General features: G+C 44.3%; 1 protein-coding gene across 1 annotated transcript in view; it reads left to right on the forward strand.

Moving 5' to 3' along the window:
- The window catches only part of sbf1 (SET binding factor 1), a 62,102-nt gene extending 43,113 nt beyond the window's left edge, over window positions 1-18,989 (forward strand). The window contains exons 14-43 of the mRNA XM_053344136.1: window positions 307-435; window positions 1,088-1,186; window positions 1,304-1,511; window positions 1,821-1,933; window positions 2,015-2,164; window positions 2,777-2,845; window positions 2,974-3,129; window positions 3,216-3,469; window positions 3,560-3,732; window positions 3,840-3,913; window positions 5,618-5,810; window positions 5,933-6,060; window positions 6,150-6,325; window positions 8,979-9,115; window positions 9,917-10,124; window positions 10,238-10,434; window positions 10,610-10,747; window positions 10,852-10,950; window positions 11,195-11,269; window positions 11,865-12,037; window positions 12,155-12,331; window positions 12,427-12,528; window positions 12,637-12,822; window positions 13,372-13,498; window positions 13,611-13,741; window positions 13,834-14,178; window positions 14,620-14,825; window positions 14,918-15,005; window positions 15,179-15,310; window positions 16,283-18,989. Coding sequence (XP_053200111.1) covers window positions 307-435; window positions 1,088-1,186; window positions 1,304-1,511; window positions 1,821-1,933; window positions 2,015-2,164; window positions 2,777-2,845; window positions 2,974-3,129; window positions 3,216-3,469; window positions 3,560-3,732; window positions 3,840-3,913; window positions 5,618-5,810; window positions 5,933-6,060; window positions 6,150-6,325; window positions 8,979-9,115; window positions 9,917-10,124; window positions 10,238-10,434; window positions 10,610-10,747; window positions 10,852-10,950; window positions 11,195-11,269; window positions 11,865-12,037; window positions 12,155-12,331; window positions 12,427-12,528; window positions 12,637-12,822; window positions 13,372-13,498; window positions 13,611-13,741; window positions 13,834-14,178; window positions 14,620-14,825; window positions 14,918-15,005; window positions 15,179-15,310; window positions 16,283-16,381 — 4,542 coding nt within the window. The 3' untranslated portion in view covers window positions 16,382-18,989. The remainder of the gene's footprint in view (window positions 1-306; window positions 436-1,087; window positions 1,187-1,303; window positions 1,512-1,820; window positions 1,934-2,014; window positions 2,165-2,776; window positions 2,846-2,973; window positions 3,130-3,215; window positions 3,470-3,559; window positions 3,733-3,839; window positions 3,914-5,617; window positions 5,811-5,932; window positions 6,061-6,149; window positions 6,326-8,978; window positions 9,116-9,916; window positions 10,125-10,237; window positions 10,435-10,609; window positions 10,748-10,851; window positions 10,951-11,194; window positions 11,270-11,864; window positions 12,038-12,154; window positions 12,332-12,426; window positions 12,529-12,636; window positions 12,823-13,371; window positions 13,499-13,610; window positions 13,742-13,833; window positions 14,179-14,619; window positions 14,826-14,917; window positions 15,006-15,178; window positions 15,311-16,282) is intronic.
- Window positions 18,990-20,269: the final 1,280 nt, after the last annotated feature.

Consider the following 20,269-nt stretch of genomic DNA (forward strand, 5'->3'; position numbering starts at 1 on the left):
AAATTCAAAAATCAGCATTAAATTTTGTTATAGTATTCATCACATTCTATAAAAGGTTCTCCTGCACCATAAAATAGTGATTGTGAATTTCATTAATCAAACATTTATTAATGACTAATGGTGAGTTTATGACTAATTATAAATCAGATTATGAACAGTATGTGAGGGTTAAAGAATGTTCAAAGAGTGTTAATGTGTGTGTGTGTGTGTGTGTGTGTGTGTGTGTGTGTGTGTGTGTGTGTGTGTGTGTGTGTGTGTGTGTGTGTGTGTGTGTGTGTGTGTGTGTGTGTGTGTGTGTGTGTGCAGGCTGCCTTCCTGGGCCACAGGGCGCTGACGGAGGATGACTTCCTGGTGAAGGTGCTGGACGGCATGGCGTTCGCAGGCTTCGTGTCAGAGAGAGGGCCTCCGTACAGAGCCACGGATCTGTTTGATGACGTGAGTCTGGCAGCACCACGAGCTCTAGACTATTTTTAGACAGACTGTGGTGATGAATTACCTCTTCACTTACATTTAAAAAAGAAAGATGATGATTCATTCACCAAGAACAGGAGAGGAATCAATGTTTTGATTTTCCATTAAAAATGCTTTTTTTGGTGAATGGAATAAGGTGCATTCTGCTGTAATCTTCATAATATTCAATCATTTTTTAATCATATAACTGAACTCTATGTTTTTATTAAGCTATTTCTTAATAGCTTCTTGAAAGGTACAAGGTTAGCTTAACAAGGTTTAGTATTTTGTGTTAAAGAGATAATTGGGACTGAGAATGATGTTTTAGCTAGGACTCAATTTGTTGTTTTGAATTCATAATCATTTTTTGTTCATTTAAATACAAATGAATTTTAAATGTACAAATTGAACAAATTGTACAAATGCGGTACCTCAATTCCCATTTAGGTATCACACTTTGTTTCCAGGAAATTATTTAGAAATTATAGACCCATAAATAATTATTATGTTTACATTTGAAAAGTTTTATTATTTGGTGAACCATCATCTGGTGCTAATCAAACATACATGGCTCAGATATGAAAGAAAGAAGCTGAAATGTGAGATAAGCTTATGTCTTTTTTTCATGTTTCCACAGCTGGTAGCCAATCAGGTGGAGCGGATACGACAAGAGGAGACGTGTCCGCACAAAGTCATGAACCACGTCAAAGAGCTGGCTGAGTTGCTCTTCAAAAACGTACGATCTCAAAAGCAGTTTCTTAAAGAACATCTTAGCCGTTTCCTCTTCCTGTCTCATCATTTTCCCTCATCATCACTTCTTTTTCTCCCCCCCCCCCCCCTCCCCTCCCTGCAGGAGAACCCTTACCCGTCTGTGTCCATGCACAAAGTCCAGCGGCCGTCAGAGAGCAGCCAGAACTCAGCACAGAGTCGGTCGGCCTTCCCCGTTCTGGACGAGGTGGCGGTGCAGCTGTTCATCGACCACGCGGCCGCCAAGCTAAAGACCGCTCCGCCCGTGGTCAAGGCGGAGGTCAAGGACATGGTGCCGTCCGGGCCCCCGCTGGGTGAGCAAAGACTCCTAATAACCTGCTGACGTCAGGAAGTTTAAAAAAGATCAGACTAAGAATGAGAAGAGAAAAAGCACAACGAAAACGATGGGTGGCAAACACTTTCACACTACAGAAAGTGTCATTCAGTGGTTTTTTGGGTTTCACAGTTGGTAGAAACTTATCACGTCACAAGTTCAGCATCTACACTTGCGCACCAAACTTCCTGTGAGAACTTTTTTTCACTCGTATCAGCTTCGCAGCGTGTGTGTAATGAGGTCGAGCTCAGTGCCACAGTGATAAACGAGCTCCTTCTCATCTCTACAGGAGACTTTGTGGACAGGAACGGCCACGTGATGGCCAACAGCGCCCGAAGGCTGGAGGTGGTCCGGAACTGCATCACATACATCTTTGAGAACAAGATGCTGGAGGCCAAGAAGGTAAGAACAGCACATCTCTGACTCTGAAAATGTGTCGTGTTTGTGCCATCAATCACCGAGTTATTTGTCTCCCGTCTCCAGCTGATGCCGGCCGTGCTGCGGGCGCTGAAGGGTCGGGCGGCTCGGGTTTGCCTGACGCAGGAGCTCAATCAGCACGTCTTACAGAACCGGGCGGTGCTGGACGACCAGCAGTTCGACTACATCGTCCGCATGATGAACTGCACCTTACAGGTCAGCCCGCTAACACTGCTACACTTTAAAACAGCTAAAGAGAAAAGTGTTAAAGGGGGAACTCGTCAGATTTGACACATGAAGATCAGTTTCCTCTTCTTCAGTAACACCAACCAGCCTGTGAGGACAGCTGGAGAATGTCTTCATTAGGTTTCTGGAGAGTCTGATGATGTCATCGGGGTTGTTTCAGTTTAGGTTCAGAGACAAATTTATAACAAAGACTGCGATACAAACTGAGTGATGTTAACATTGGAAGAAGTGTGCATTTATCAGATAGGGGTGTTTAGAAGAAAATGCTGTTGAATTGCATCACACAAATGACAGGTTTGTTTTGTGATGGTAAATAGTTATAGCTTCCATAATTTCAGACTGTACTTCTGGACTGATGAACTAAATAAGTAATTAAGATCTTGTATTATATGTAATACCTGTTTAAAGACTTGCAGGATAAAGTATTTATTCATTTGCATCATGGTCTGTTTCCATTGGCTTGTGCAAATAGAAATATATACAGACAGATGATATCCAATCAATAGTCCAATATAAGCATCAGATATTGTATTTTGGATGTGGTTGTGTTGTAAGCTGACTCATCACTCTGTTTGTGTTCAGGACTGCTCACATATTGATGAACACGGGATTGCTGCTGCCCTCCTCCCATTGGTCACAGCCTTCTGCAGAGTAAGTTCACAACCAAGAATCATCCAGCTGCATCCTCTTTTAACAAATCCTCAGAAGCTGCTCTCAATCTTTCTATATTTAAAGTTGCTGTGATCTCTAATAAAAGTGCGTCTGGGTTTTTCTGACAGAAATTGGGAGCAGGCATCACTCAGTTTGCCTACAGCTGCGTACAGGAGCACACGGTCTGGACCACCATGCAGTTCTGGGAGGCCATGTTCTACAGCGACGTCCAGAACCACATCAAGGCTCTGTACCTGGAGACAGAAGACCAGCAGAACAACTCGGTGAGCTCGCGCACAGAAGCAATGATAAACTGCCCGGTGTCACCTTTGTCCGTTAGATCATTAATTCTAATCCGATCGGTCCTCAGGAGCAGCAGGACGGCTCGCAGATCGGCGCCCTGGAGCTGGCGTCGGAGCAGAACCGCATGTGGCCGACGCTCAGCAAGGAATTGCAGACGGAGCGCGTGCAGAAGGAGGAGAGCACGGTGTTCAGCCAGGCCATCCACTACGCCAACAGGATGAGCTACCTGCTGCTGCCGCTGGACACCAGCAAGAACCGGCTGCTCAGGAACACGGGCCTGGGAGACGTGGAGAGCGTCACCAACAGCTACGTCACCAACAGGTAGGAAACATCTGTCCGAGGATACGCGGAGGTACAAAGTGTAAAATCGGCCGGGTTTGACAATTCAAAGCTTTTCTCTCTGTCCCGTAGCATCGCAGGCAGCATGGCGGAGAGCTACGACACGGAGAGCGGCTTCGAGGACGCAGAGAGCTCAGACGTGGCCAACTCCGTGGTGCGCTTCATCAACCGCTTCGTAGACAAAGTGTGCAACGAGAGCGGCGTGACTAACGAGCACCTAAAGGCTCTCCACGCTATGATACCAGGTACTCGCTCATCTCCCTCTGAGCCTCTCACACCAAACTCCATGTAATAATCAGCCGCTTTTATTCTCCGTGCTCAAACTCAAAAAACTGTCGGTTCTCCTCCTCAGATATCGTTCAGATGCACATCGAGACGTTAGACGCAGTCCACAGGGAGAGTAAGCGACTGCCCCCGATCCAAAAGGTAACCAATTCCTATTTTTACGTTCGGCTGGAGAAAGGCCTTGCAGAACCCCCGCCGGCCATGCCCACTCCCCTCTCCACCAATCCCTACAGCTCAGGGTCACAATGTCACGGCAGGTACGCCTCTGTCCCCCCGCCAGAGACTTAACAACGGTGTGACTCACAAGCACGCCTCGAGAGCGAGCGCATGCCGGCTCATCGCTCTCTCTCCATTTAGGAGCGAGTGCCTTCAGTGTGAAGGGTGCAGTGTGTTGGAGAGGGATGGTGGCCAAACTGAGCTTGATGAGACATGTTGTGTCATTTCGCTAAAGACTGCATGAAGCTGCTCCACCCCCCCAAATATTATTATTATTACCTGTGAGCAGGTTTAGCAGCATTTTTCTTTGATAACACACACACTCATCCACTGTGTTTAAAGATCAGTGTAGTGTCAATGAGCATCAGTAATATAATTTATAGCTGTTGGGGAGGAGACTGTGTGTGTCTGTGTGTGGCTGCAGCTGGAATGCAGACATGTGTGGCTTTCAGGTGTTACGCAACACATTATGAAACAAGTCACCAAACTTGTAATTCATTTCCTACCAGCAGCAGAGTTCCTTAGGAAGCTGTGCAGGCCACACTGAGGGGGGGAAGGAAGTGATGTAAGAGTCCCGAGGACAAAGACAGCTTCATATTTCACACTGCTCATATTTACTAAAAAAAAAAGCTCAAGTTAGAAAAAAGAAGTCCTGTAATCAAGCTTTTGGATCCTCAGGGACGCTTTAAAACATGTTGTATTTTTGTGAAGGAATTTGAAACCAACGTCACATCGTGTAAACACACACGGACGAATATTATTCTATGTTTCTTTCTGTGTATTTATATTCCACATCATCTCTGCCAAGATCCCACCAGTCCAGCTCCACTGACGTGCGTGTTGTGATTTTTAACATCAGTCTAAATTTGTCAGATATTCAGCATGGTGGTAACAGCATGAGATTGTGATGAGTGGAGTGTTTGCTGCTTGTCCATATATGGCAGTAAAAAACTGTCACGTTTCATTATTGCAGCATGTTTGCATTTCATTCAGGTGTAGCAACATCATTTACTGCAGCTCATTTTAATTACAGATGTATTAGAGAGTATTACACTATATAATGAGGAAAGGACAAATCTCAGAGAAAAGTTTAAAAAATAAAAGCAGAGTTTTGTTAAATATTAGATCCTTTAGATTCATCTCAAGATCAGCAATGGAGATTGGGTTTAAACTTTTTTGCCAAAGTTTTTATTTTTACATATTTACAGTTTGACAGAAATCATTCTACAACTTGTTTTCACATTTATAGTTTTGAAATCAGACTGTGAGGAAAAATCTGTTTTTTATGGCTTTTAAAACAATCCATTAAAGTTTAAAATGATTATGGAGAATTCTCCTGACTTGACATCTTTATATTTTTCTCTTTTTTTAAACTCACATTGTTGTAGGAAAAACTTGAATCTGTAGCAGCAACGTTTTTATTATTATTATTTTTGTTGTTATGCAGAAGATTCAAATAAATAGAACCAGTCTGGAATCTTAAAATCTAAATCTGTTACAGACAGTCGTGACATTTACAATTCTCCATATCAATTTAATTCACATTCTTTCCACGGCTGCGTCATTCATCTTCCCTTCTCTCTCTCTCTCTCTCTCTCTCTCTGTCTCTCTGCTTCTCTCTCCGTCCAGCCCAAGCTGCTGAGGCCGACCCTGTTGCCGGGAGAGGAGCTGGTGATGGACGCCATGCGGGTGCACCTGATCTCAGACGGGCGCGAGGAGGCCACGGGGCTGATGGGAGGTCCGCCTCTGCTTCCTGCCGAGGGAGCCATCTTCCTCACCAACTACCGACTCATATTCAAGGGCACGCCCACCGACCCGCTGGGTGAGAGACGACACAAACACACACACACACACACACACACACACACACGATCAGCTTGTCCATCACAGTAATAAAAGAGGTGTGGTCTCTATAAGTGTCTCTGTATCTGTGTGTTCCTGCAGTGGGTGAGCAGGTGGTGACTCGCTCCTTCCCCATCGCCTCTCTGACCAAGGAGAAGAGGATCTCCGTCACTTTACCCATGGATCAGTTTGTCCAGGAGGGGCTGCAGCTACGATCCTGCACCTTCCAGGTACCGTAACATTCCCAAACTCTCAAAACGCGTTCCGCTCCGCAGCTCCGCCTCATATCTCACGATCTCGTCCGTTTTCCCCTTTTTAGCTGATGAAGATCGCATTTGACGAGGAGGTGGCGTCAGACCTGGCCGAGGTCTTCAGGAAGCACATGCACAAGCTGCGTTACCCTCAGCACGTACAGGGAACGTTCGCCTTCACCGTGGGTCAGTGCGGCAAGCTGGCGGTGGAGCACAAGACCAAGGACAAGAACCAGTCGCTCAAGTAAGGAAACAAAACCAGCGGTCTACTTTCTCCTCCCGAGGAAAGCATCCATCACCAAAACGAGCACAGTCACAGACAGGCTGTTAATCACGCCTGACCTTTGACCCCACCCCCCCCCCCTCCTCCTCCTCCCCCTCCTCCTCCTCCTCCACCTTCCCTTCACATCCTGTGGGTCTAGTCCAGGCCGTCTGTTAACCAGAACAGTAATGGGTGTAACATCTGTAACATCAGCTTGAATTTATGTTTGCCCTACTTACCAAAGTCATTCATTTACACCTCCAGCTCAAGAATGTTCACCTCATATTTCAACAAGAACAGGAGCTGAAGGGCCAGTGTGTTACCTAACCTGGCTGCTGCATTCACTAGCAGTCTGTGTGAAGCTCTTAAACTGTGATAGTAGCAGATATTAGAAATGAGTGATAAAATGAAATAGACCAACCAGGACAAAATGATGCAAGGGGCATGAGGGTCCTTAGATTGATGTAGGCTTTTGTTTGCATTATTGTGGGCAGGACACACAAAGATGTAGTCATATAGCGTGATCTCTGAGTGTTTACTGGATCAAAGATCAGCTGTGATTTAGCTGGATGAGCAGGAAAACAGAAAAAATGACAGACCAGCGAGGCCAGTTTAAAGGTAACCCCTTGGTGCTTTCCTGGAAACAAACAAAGTTCCTGTTTACATCCAGCGTGTCATTAAATGCTTTGTTTGTTTGTTTGTGTGTCTCTGTGTGTGTGTGTGCGCGCGGCACAACCCAGGTGTGTGTCATCATTCCATTATCAACTTATCGTACAATATAATTATAGACATGACCTCGATATCGTCCATTGTGTTTGCATGGATGTTTGTTTACATAGTCCAACATGATGTCAGAATAAACAGATTAACTTATTGTGTGTGGTTTGATCTATTTGAGGCAAATCATATCCAGTTTTAAGGATAAATCCAGTACATAGATGGCACCTTAGTGTACATTAAATGGGCGATATACCGCTCAGTCTTAATATCATTGAGCAAGACTTCATTATACAACTATAGGGAATATATCAAAGTTGTTTCATGTTGATTTTGAGACACTTGGCATCAACAGTATCCTGGTAAAGGTTGTAAACAGCAGTGAGTGAATGTGGCGTGTTTCCTTTTTAACAATAGTTTGCTCTATGAGTTAGAACAACACCTGTAAATAGACTGTATCCTCTCCAGACATATCCCTGCTAAATACTACCACCTACTGACAGAAGAAGAGCAAAACAACACATAAAACGTACGACCTGGACAATACTAATGTAGTGGTCAGAAAAGTACTTCTGTGTATATGAACTATTTAACTTCCCAACAAATAAAAATAGCTCCGGACATTTCTAGAAACACAAACTTCACTCCCACTAGTGAACATATGCTGGAGGTGTGGACTGCAGGTAGTGTAGGTTTTAAGTGAATGAGGTGACGCTAGGGGTCCTGGCACCTCCCAAATAGCTAAGTATAATATTTGAACTGGTGTTACTATGGCAGCTGCAACAGTGACATACAATGGTCTTAAATTGATGATAATATCGTTTATCGCCAATATTTCTGGAGCAATATATCGTCCAATAAATGTAGTTATCATACAGACCTACCAATACTAACTGTCTATCAGCTGTTTTACTGCCTTAAAGGAATCCTTTTGCTTCAATAACTTGTTGGACTCTTGTTGTCACATTGAGGTTGCCAAGCAACCACCAGAGACTCCAGCTGCTGTAAAACCACAACATGTCATTTTTACACTTTGGGTTTTATAAGCATTAAATTAAAAATATTAAATAATGCCAGGCTAACAGTTTCCCTCTGTTTCCAGTCTTTATGCTAAGCTAAGCAAACCAGCTTCATATTAACCCCAAGTAACAGATGAGCATCAGGAGTGTTGTATGCTGTGTGTCAGGTCTGGAAGAGAGTCTGTTGGAGCAGCTTAAAGCCTTTTAAAGCAAGAGTTGATGAATGTGTTGTATTGTCTTCTTCCTTATCATGTTTAAAATCACTCTATTCTCTTCTCCACTTCTACTCTGGTGTAGTTAGAATGAGTGTTTAGGTTTTCACACCTCTAGATATGTTTATATCGCTGCTTTACATTTGTTTCCTGTTTCCTTTTTCATTTGTCTTTATTTAAAGTCTTAGCAACCAACTCTTTGTCCCCTCCCAAACCCCATGACCCCACTCACACACCAAACACACACACTCACACTTCTCCCCTCTTTCTTTTCTGGGAATGAAAGGAGCATGAGAGAGAGAAAGAACGAGAGAGAGAGAGAGAGAGAGAGAAGGCTTTGAATAATTCATCATTGGAAAATGTGGCAACCCTTTTATCATTCCTGTAGTTTCCATCTCTGCTCAGTGTGTGTGTGTGTGTGTGTGTGTGTGTGTGTGTGTGTGTGTGTGTGTGTGTGCGCGTGTGTGTGAGACAGCTATTAATTGTGACTCTGGCCCAGTGGCACGCTGACCCAGCAGTACACCAGTGAATTCATGGCTGTTGAACATTGAGTCAAATCAGCTCATTGTTGCTGCTTCAAGAACTAAGAAGCTCCAACAGGAAGTGGATGTCCAGACTCTTTGAATAGGATGTTCAAGTGATGTCTTTAAATAAAAGTTTAACCTCCTTCCTTCTTGTTTCTTTCAGGACACTTTCCAAAAACCTGGTGAAGAGCGCCAAGAAGACCATCGGCCGGCAGTACGTGACCAAGAAGAAGTATTCTCCTCCTACCTGGGAGAACCGCAGCAGCTTCCAGTCTGAGCTGGACGAGGACGAAATCTCAGGTACTGAGAAGGAATTGTTTTTTAGTTTAATGTCCTTTCAGTTTGAAACATGGTCAGTGGTTTCATTGATAAGCCCAGTGGAGTCTTCTTATTCATTTAGATGCTGACTTTTAGTGTCAGTTAACAAATGGTTTACTATTGGTTGGTATGGAAACCGCAAATCAGAAGTTACAATACACCAACAGATGATCAATATTACAGCATTACGAAGTAAACAGACAAGGAAACTATTGCAGTGGTGCATTCTGGGTAATGTATTTCTGAATTAAGATTTTTTTTTTTCTTTATTTTCTAGTTTTATGACAAAAACGACTCGCATAAACAAACACTGATAAGGCACTCCTCACATAGACATACACACACAGGAATGGATTTTGGTGTTTAATTCAAGCTAAAATGAACAATTACATTGAAATGAAGCAGTATTAAACTTCCATAAGGGTGTTGAGACCATTTAAAAATGAATGGACCATCATGACCCAAAAACATTGATCCTACATTTCCCATATTGCAACAAATAGCATGTTTTATTAGCCCTTTTCCTCCCTGGTAACGCAGGCTTTCTTTTCAAAAGGATGACATCATCAGGTTTGTCTGATCACAGGATGAGGTGAACCCTCCATGACTAGTGAACTGACTGAGTGTGTAAAATTAGTAGAGTGGCTCTTTATTCCTCAACTTCAGAAATGTAATGAGTCAACTGGGAAACATCTGTTTAAATAATAAAGTACCTGACAAAGTGTAAACAAACAGCTGTATCAGTTGACAACCATCGTTGTTTCTTTCTGTGTGTCTCCACAGTCTCAGAGGAGATTGACCAGAGCTCCCTCACCCTCTCCTCCACCATACGCTCCTCGGACAGACAGACCATGAGCAATGTGGTAGAGCGAGCCTGTTGCCGCGACTACCAGCGTCTGGGCCTGGGCACGCTCAGTAACAGCCTGACCCGCTCCAAGAACGAGCCCTTCAGGATTTCTACTGTTAACCGCATGTACACGGTCTGCAGGAGGTGAGACACACACGCACAGAGAGAGGGATAGTGTGTGGATAGTATGTGGCCAGTATTTAATACTGTGTGTGTGTGTGTGTGTGTTTGTGTGTGTGTGTGTGTGTGTGTGACAGCTACCCTGGCCTGCTGATCGTCCCACAGAGCATCCCAGACAGCACCCTCCAGAGAATCTGCCGCTGCTACCGGCAGAACCGCTTCCCCGTTGTTTGCTGGAGGAATTCAAGAACCAAGGCAGTCCTGCTGCGCTCTGCAGGCCTCCACGCTAAGGGGGTGGTGGGCTTCTTCAAATCCCCCAACGCTTCCAGTTCAGGTAAAATAAAATAAAACTACACGCTGTATATTGGCATTAGGCGTGTCCTTCTTTCCTCACCATTACTCATATGTTAGTAACCAGGATTGTTCACTCAGAGCTACAGCAGAGGAGTAGCACTTGTAATATGTGTGTGTGTATTTAAGTGAAACATAAATGATGTGTTTGTGTGCAGTTCCCTCCCAAGCAGACTCCACCAGTCTGGAGCAAGAGAAATACCTGCAGGCCATCATCAGCTCCATGCCCTCCTACAGCGAGAGCAGCGGCAGGAACACACTGAGCGGCTTCACCTCCACACATATGAGCACCTCAGGTTGGCAGACTAATACACACACAAACACACACACACTTAGAAAAAAAACGGGTGTGTGATGTTGTTAGAGGAACCTGAGAGTTTGTTTTCGTTCGTGCCCACAGACTCGTCAGATAAGCTGAGGCAGCCAAAGATCGGCGCTCTGATGAAGCAGGTGATGATGGGTAACAAGGAGGACGTTCCTGGAACCTTCAGCAGAGGAGGTGAGACACGCCTGCATCTGTGTGTCCATTCTTTTAAGTTTTTAATATGTTAGTGAAACTGGGACTGGACCAAGAGGATGTTGAATGAGTTAATGCATCCCTTAGTTGTAGCTGATGTTTAGGATCAGCATGTGTGTAAGAAAGTGTATGTGACAGTGTGTGTGTGTGTGTGTGTGTGTGTGAAACCATCCTCCATTGTGTTCCGTTGTTGGTTTAACGGGCCGTCTCTGTCATTTGACCTCAGCTCTGGGTCAAAGGGCGAAAGTCATCTCCCTCTCTCAGCCCAAAGTGTCTGGCAAGGCCAGGACCCCTAATAGAGGTACAGTAGGCCACGTCCTGCTCCCCTTCCCCCCCTTCCTCCCTTCCTCCCTCCACTCCTGTCTAACCAATCAAATCTCTTTAACAGTGTGTTTGGCGTCATCCCTGGTAGTGTGCTGCTGTCTCTGAGGACTAATGGTCTGATGTTACTGTTGCTGCTTGTCTGCGTGTGCGTGCGTGTGCGCGCGCATGTCTCAGCTCTCGTTTGTTGTTTCCTGTTTGATTCTTCTGTCTGTGGAATGTCTACAGAGTTGCATCATCACGTAGCTGTCATTGACTTACACATAGTAAACAGGGGTGGGTAGCTTCCATCTGTGCCTTGTTCTCCAGCATGGCTACTATTTCGGCTTCTGTGGACACTACACACACACACACACACACACACACACACACACACACGTATTAAAGGAGAATTTTTACCTCTTTACAACTGTCATGATAAACCGGAATGATCCTTCCGTGACTGATAACAGAGAAGGTTTCCAGGAAAAGTTTGATGATTCATGATTCCAGTTGAAGATAATGATGATAATATGTTTGTCTGTGTGTGTGTGTGTGTGTGTGTGTGTGTGTGTGTGTGTGTGTGCGCGTGGCAGGTAAATGGGGTAGTATCCGGGGCAGCGGGCGTCTAAGTGCCTACAACCCAGACGTGGGGACGCGTCTGGCAGGGAAAGAGTCTCCACAGCCCAATGGAGGGCCGAGCGAGGCGCTGTTCTTCCGCCAGCAGAAGGCCTACCTCTACATCATCGGAGACAAGGCTCAGCTCAAGGTGACCAATCAACGTCACGCTCAGTCTCACATGACCATGAACAAATAAAATGAGAGCTGATGATTAAACAAATGTAGTAAAAGGGTGTTTAAGTGATGTGGTTGTGACTGTGTTCAGGGAGGGAAGCAGGACTCGTTCCAGCAGTGGGAGGTGGTCCCCATCGAGGTGTGTGACGTACGGCAGGTAAAGAACAGCTTCAAGAAGCTGATGAAGGCTTGTGTGCCGAGCACCACCACCACTGACCCCAACATGAGCTTCCTGCGCTGCCTGGAGGAGTCCGAGTGGATGACCCTGGTTAGTGCTCAAAATGTGAAGGCAGTGTTGTTTTTTAAGTCGTTCCAGATATGTGTTCATCCTAACTGCGTGTGTGTGTGTGTGTGTGTGTGCAGCTACACAGGGTCCTGCAGGTGTCGGCCCTGGTGGTGGAGCTGCTGGATACAGGCTCTTCGGTCATGGTGAGCCTGGAGGACGGCTGGGACGTCACCACACAGGTTTGTCAATCACTCAGTTAAAAGAGGATTTAAAGTGTAATGTGCAGCAGCTGTCCTTCCGTCACCTGACACTGTATGACGTGCGTGATGTTCCCCCCGTGTCCACAGGTGGTGTCCTTGGTTCAGCTGCTGTCAGACCCCTACTACCGAACCTTTGACGGGTTCCGGCTGCTGGTGGAGAAGGAGTGGCTGTCGTTCGGACACCGATTCAGCCACCGTGGAGCTCAGACGCTCGCAAGCCAGAGCAGCGGCTTCACCCCCGTCTTCCTGCAGTTCCTCGACTGTGTGCACCAGGTGGGTCTGCTTTGTTTTCAGCAGGAACGCTGTTTGTTTGATCCTGAAGTGGAGGTCAGTAGAAGGACACAGTGGCAGGGAGGACATGAGAAAGTCTATAAATATAAAAACCTCGCTTGCTAAGATGCATTTTTATCATCTATGAACCAACTACGGTCAGAATAAACCATTAATAACAGCAGATTGATCTCTTTCCTCTTACTACATTATATAATTGTCTCTGTGCGTGTATCTTTAAGTCTGACCTGACTTCCTGTTTTGCTGATCAGTGACGTGCATAGTGCCGGCCTTATCACATGCAGGATGTGTTGTTTCATTTAGCCTCTGCAGCCCCCAGACTCATGACCCAGTTGTGTGACGTATCAGAGCTTTTATTTACAGATGTTTCCTCTCTGTGTTCAGACTATTTCTGAATCAGTGACACTTGTTAACAAGGGCAGTGTCAACACTGTCCTCAGCTCGTAGTGGTTTACACACTAAAATAAATGTTTTAATGATATCACTCAGAGATCTACATCTAAAACTGCTGCTCTATCCCTCCAACCTCAGATCCACCTCCAGTTCCCCATGGAGTTTGAGTTCAGTCAGTACTACCTGAAGTTCTTGGCCTACCACTACGTGTCCAACCGTTTCCGCACCTTCCTGCTCGACTCGGACTACGAGCGCATCGAGCTGGGTGAGAACATTTCTACAACTCTACATCGTCTCAAAGAACATGTTAATTTGCAGATGATGTTGCAGTGTTTGTTTGACTCTGTGTGTTTGTGTGTGTGTGTGTGTGTGTGCAGGAGTTCTGTATGAGGAGAAAGGAGAGAGGAAAAGCCCTCAGGTGTGCAAGTCAGTGTGGGACTACATCGACAGACTGAACAAGAAAACACCCATTTTCTACAACTACATGTTCTCTCCTGAAGATGATGAGGTGAGCACACGCACACACACGCACACAATACACTGCACTCATTGTATTTAATGGAGATCAAAGATTTTAAAGCAAGCTCTTGTGCGTCTTAGGTGCTGCGGCCGTACACCTTCGTCTCCAACCTGAAGGTGTGGGACTTCTACATGGAGGAGACGCTGTCGGAGGGGCCGTCCTACGACTGGGAGCTGAGGGGCCGGCCGGACCGCGTGGCGGAGGAGGCGTCTGACAAACCCGACACCAGCGGGCCAAAGTCGCAGCGGCGCATCGTGTGGCCCTGCTACGACAGCCTGAGCAAGGTGGTGCCCGACTCCATCACCAAGCTGATGCAGGACCTGCAGAGCCTGGAGGCCGAGCTGGGACAGACATCGGAGAAGTGGAAGGACAAGTGGGACAAGATGAAGACGGCGCAGCGGACTGAGACCAAACTGGAGAGCAAGGTGAGACCAAGACCAAGATTTGAACATTTATGACAACTATAAGCATTATTAGTTTGTCTTGTGAGGCTCTGATGACCATGAACACGTCCACCTGTTCACAACAAGTCTCCATCACTAAGAAACAAATCATTTAGACTGGTAATGATTGACTGACACTGAAGTAACATGAGATAGTAAATTGAAATAAAGTGTTCCGTTGCCATCTTGTGGTGAAAAAGTAGATTGCAGGTACAAAGTTTAGAGGTTCATACTGTTAAATTGAGTGTTTCAGATTAAATTTATTCACATTTTAACTACCACTGACCATTATTCAAATGTTACCAAAGATTTTAGATTTCTACATTTGTATTCCCACAAAGTATTCCCCATGGTAGAGATTGTTCCTCAGGCATTTTTGGGAAACTCTCACTGATGATTCGTCTCTTCTTTCCCCCCCTGCAGCCGTCGTTCTCCAGCTCCCTTCTCATGTCATCCAACCTGAGCCACCAGCGGCGCTCTCAGGGTGTCTACCTGCAGGAGAGTGGTGTCGGATCCTCCATCAACCTGGCTCAGGACTTCGAGGCCAGCGCCACCTCCACGCCCGTCGGAGGCCGGCCGAGCACCAGCACGCTGTACAGCCAGTTCCAGAGCACCGAGAGCGAGAACAGGTCTGTACAAACCCCTCAGAGAAGAGCAGATTGTTGACTCAGACCTCAGATTTAAACAGTTTGATCACTTTGTTTCTGTTATTGTCTCACAGGAGTTTTGAAGGCATCTTGTACAAGAAAGGGGCATTGTTGAAACCATGGAGACCGCGGTGGTTCGTGCTGGACAAGACCAAACATCAGGTGAGAATGACGTATGCAGAAAATGAAGCTGTTGCAAAGCTCAACAACCATAACCCAGAAAATTCAACAGAATAATTACTTAATGAAGCAAAATGTACTTTTTAAACATATTCTCAGGATGTGAGTGTTTGTTTTTGTCTCTGCATCTAACAAAAGCTCCTCTATCTCCTCAGCTGAGATACTACGAGACCAGGCAGGACAAGGACTGTAAAGGCATGATCGAGCTGGCCGACGTGGAGTCTGTCATTCCAGGAGCGCCTGCCATGGGAGCTCCCAAAAACGTTGATGAGAAAGCCTTCTTTGATGTGAGTCTCTCTGGTCGCGTTCACGCCACATCAGCAAAACTGGAAGAATAGGAAAACCTCCCGCTGTTCCCACTTGGGGGAATTTTTTACACGCGTTATTCCAACATGGTTCTAGCACTCACTGCCAGACTTTAAGTTACACCAGATAAATGGGAACTAAGCCTCAGTTGGATCCGTTTAACTGTGTAATATATTTGTAGCAATCTGTTATCAAGTGAAAGCAGCTGTATTAATGTTGATACTGGATTTCATTTAGACTCGCTGTATCTGCCAGCTGCATCCAACGGTTTGTTAACACTTGGGTCGTTCTTTCAGTGAGTGGAAGATATTACAGCTGCATGAAATCTCTTATATGTGGTTCTTGCTTACAGCAAAGAGGCTGGCAGGACTGTGTTTACCTTCCAGGCTGCTTGTAGCTTGTACAAAATAATGTGAACATAATTATTTAGCTAGTTTTTGATTTATTGGTTTAGTCTATTTAAAACTAAATATTTGTATTGATATAAAACTGAGGAAATCATCCAGTCCTGACATTTGAAACACTAGAGGTGAATGTTTGATAGTTTGACTTTCTACACAACTTCCACATTTACTGGATTATCAAAATGCTTCACATGCTTAATTTTTCTGACATTTGATGAATGAGTCATTGTAGGCTTCAGGTTTTTGATGTATTGTCGTACTCCAGGTCAAAATGTCACTACTGTAATTAACTACATGTACCAGCATGCATTGTGTTACGTTCCCACAGTGAAGCCTCAGACCAGCCTAGTTTGTGGAGGGAGTGTCAGCTTCAGTTTGACTCAAATGTGTAAAGACAACAAACATACCTCAACACTTTCAAACTTGTGAAAACACAGTTTGGTCTTAGTGCCTCAAATTTAGCTAAAGTTGCATTTTATTCTGAAAGACGATTTTTGGTGATTTTTGGTCGTTTATGTCTAACGTCTCTTCTCTCCTTTAATCTTTCAGCTCAAGACGACCAAACGAGTGTACAACTTCTGTGCACAGGACAGCGCCAACGCACAGCTGTGGATGGACAGTGTTCAGAGCTGCCTGTCAGACGCCTAAAACATGGATGCGGGACTCTTTACAAAAATTAAATAAAAGGAGCGATGCAACCCAGGAACGGATGAGCAGTGACGGACATCTCTGCCAGCCAATCCTCAAGCGGAACAGGGAGAAAGGAGGAGGGTGGGGGAGGGAGGGGGGAAGGGGCCTTTCACCACTTAAAGCTCTGTTCTGTGCGCTAGTGTTGAACTAATACTTCATGTGTCACGACGTTTCAGTGTTTTTGTTATAAAAAAAAGTAAGAAAAAGACAAAAAAACAACAACAAACAAACAAACAGACAGATGTCCCTGAAGAACCACTCGCTGTTGTCTCATCATGTAGCTGCAGCCTCCCACCTCCCCGACAGTCTGACCACTTTCAAAATAAAATACAATGCATGTTGTTGCATTTGTGAGCGGTCCTGCAGCTCAAGACACAGCATGAAGATCTATTCCAGACCCTCCACCACAACCCCGCTCTCCCTTCTCTGCTTAACCCTGCTCGCCACGTTCAAAACACTCCGGGGGAGGAATGACGGAGGAGCTGCAGTCTTTAGCCGGAAGAAACGGATCTTTAAATAAAAAACAAAAACAAACAACTTTTAATTTGGCGGGTTGACGGACCAAAGCAACCCAGCAGCGAGCGCTCATCCTTCCGGTCTCAAGAGGTCTCGGCTCTTTTTTGCCTCTCACTGCCTGATGTAGCCCCGTTTGCAGTATATTTAGAGGAAGTTTTAGGGGAAGTGGAGCGCGTTGCAGCACGTGCAACAAAAGAGGGGGGAGGGAGGTAGGAGGGGGGGCGGTGCTCCTTAACGGTTCATGAAGGATTTCCTTTTTTTTTTTTTCCCCCACACACATAAAAAATCTCAAACTAGCACGAGAAAGAGATCAACGTCATCAGAGAGCGCCAGGCGATGAGGATTTATATATACATATATATATATATTATACACATATATATATATATTACTGTGAAAGCCACGAATCAGTCGCAGAGATCAAACAGAGCGCCAGTTGGAGATTACAGTCAGCGTGCGTCGAGTGTTTACAAAGCAGATAAAAAAACTTGCCCCTCACTAAGCTAAACTCTGCTCCTCACCTGCCTCTTCTCAACACAACCACTATTCACATTCAGTTTTTTTTTTTTTTTTTTTTTGAAGGGATGCTGAAGGAAAAAGGAGGGATATATTTTGTCGTGATGTCTTACAAAAAACAAATCTATAGAAGGAGATCCGGAAGTTAGGAGACTAATGAATCGAGGGGGTATTCATGGGAGAGACTACAGTTTGTTTGAGAGAGATGGACAGGATAAATGTGTGTATTTTTTTCACTCTGGGGGGGTCTTGATGTCATAAATGTGTCCTGTGGGTGTTGCTGACTTTGCCATCGCCACCTTATTGTGGAGGTGTGAAGAAACATGAGTCAGCATAAATAACTTCTAGCTAGCAACACAAGCCTCTTTAAAAGTTACATTTCACATTAAGTTATTTTGAACGCTACCTATTTCAAACTACCTATTCATCTGCAGTATTAAACAGTTTATCAAATGGAAGCATACAAAGCATGAATCTACTTGTAGTTGTTACTGTATGGAGAGCTGATAGTATTGGTTTTGTTCACCACTCATTTACACCAGTTTCTTATATTATTTTTGCTTCTTCCAAGTTTCTTGAACCTCTACAATTAAATGTGGCGAGTGTAAAGTCAGTCTGAATGGATACAGTTATGAAAACAGGTCTATGGAAGATTGAAAAGTAGTGGAATTAACCCTTTAATGATGTCGAGACAGAGGAAAGTCTTTCAAAAACGTCTGCGAGCACCGATCAGGTTAACACTCATAATCATTACATTACCACACTCATTGTGAGGGATGTTGAGACTCACCGCACCTGTTTTCAGACCTGTGTCGACACCAGTGTTTAAACGTTAGCGCCTGTTGTACATAGACCAGACTGTTATAGAGAGTTCTAGAGATTCAGTACGTTCAACTGGAAGGTTTCAAACATCAAGTCACTTTTTTAGGTTTTTTTTTGTTATTTTAAGGTTTGCCCCCTCCCTCACCCCCCACCCCCCCACCCCACAGAAAACCACTCTGACCCACACACGTTTAACACACACACCCTACTCTGTAAAATATGGTTATACTGCTGTCTTTGTTGAAGATAAAAAATTTGAAATTGTAGATTTTTTTTTTGTGTCTAATAACTCCTTTGTATATACTACTCCAGATTTGTATGTAACGTTTATGGTAGTAATTTATTTAACTTGTCTCCTCAGTAAAGAAAGTTCCTCAAGCACCACTTTATTTTTAAATTAGGAATTCAATGTGCCATTTTGTTTATTTTCTGTATTAATGTGACTAATGCTTTTTTTTTTTTTTTTTGGAAAATGTACAAGTAAACCCTCAATGTCTTTTTTTTTTTTTTTGGTTAATACGGTTGTCCTTACTCAACACCAACCGTATGCAAGAGTGGAAATGGTGTGTTTGTGAAAGAGGAAGCCTCTGAGCTTTTTTTTTTTTGTTTTTTTTAAAAGGCTGGTTGGATTTTACTGTGTTGCTCACCCACAGTGCTGCGATGTTGTGGATGTAGATTACTGTGGAAATAAACGGGATACGTCGAGTCTTAACTTGATGCTGGGTTCTGCTGACTTGACCTGCCGATAGCTTCGCTGACTCCTTCTGGTGGCCGTTAAATAGTCAGTGACGAGACACAGGGCCTTTAGCTTCCACACATACCTGACAAAAATATAATGGTTTCAATTTAAATACAGTGCAGTTGAACGTAAGATGATGTTACTCAAAGATGCCAAAACTAGAAGATTAAGGACATTTTAGGGATAATGGTGCGTTCACATCCTTAAAGAACAAACCAGGTTGATGTGCAGCATTTCATTGATTCATGATGTCATAGTGTACCAACACACCCTGATGTACACTTATATATCACTGCAGCAACTTAACATTATTTATTATCACTTAATCGGCTCAGTATCCTCTTGACCAATCATTAGGTCTTTAAAATGTCCCAAAGGTGATAATTAGGCATAATAGTGTCCCAAATTTCAAGATGACGTCATTAATTTTCTTGTATGTATGCGTCTGGAGCTGACCACCTGTATACATCCTTACCTGTCTCCAGTGTTGTTGCTGCCTACATCACTTCCTCGAGGAGGTATTACACCAATCAGACCAGCACCAGGTTTTGTTTGTGAGCTAAGAGCTAACAAAATGTTCCCATAACTTATACACATGTAGCTGTTCCAACAGTTCAAATGACTCCCACCACATACACAGCGGTTCTACTATAACAGCTATGTGGGCTACGTCACAGAGTCCTTCATTTATTTCACTTACTATCATGTATGATGAGGAATCCAGTTTTAGGACTCATGGTGTCAGCAGGAAACTAGTCAAGTACTCTCTCATCTCACTGAATATTTAATGCTAACCACTTTAACAACAGGAGCTGTATCTGATAGAATTATGAGCGGTTAACAATCCTAATGGTAGCTGCTGTTCAAATATCAACTATATCAAACTCAAGTCTGTGTGGTATTGCTGGTAATCATGCTCCTAATACTAGACTAGTAGCTGGTGTGATCAGCAGCAGTCAGAACCCTCCTGTGAGAAGACTCGCTGCGTCCCGCCGTGTTGTGACTTCAGTCCACGTTCAAGTTTAGACCCAGCTCGTCTTTTCACTCTAGTTTACTCATCTCTCCATGGTAACGCTCTACAACAAACAGCTACGTTAACCAGAACAACATGACATAATCCTTTTTTATTTATTTTGTTTCTTTTCTTTTTTTTTTTTATTAGAAATTGACCTTCTGAGCCGGGTTATGTTGTCAATCATGTCAATATAGTTTTTAGAATCAAAATAAAAACTGTGGGTTTAAATGTTGATCTG

The sequence above is a fragment of the Scomber japonicus genome, chromosome 23 (assembly GCF_027409825.1).
Source record: "Scomber japonicus isolate fScoJap1 chromosome 23, fScoJap1.pri, whole genome shotgun sequence".
Taxonomy (NCBI): Eukaryota; Metazoa; Chordata; class Actinopteri; order Scombriformes; family Scombridae; genus Scomber; species Scomber japonicus.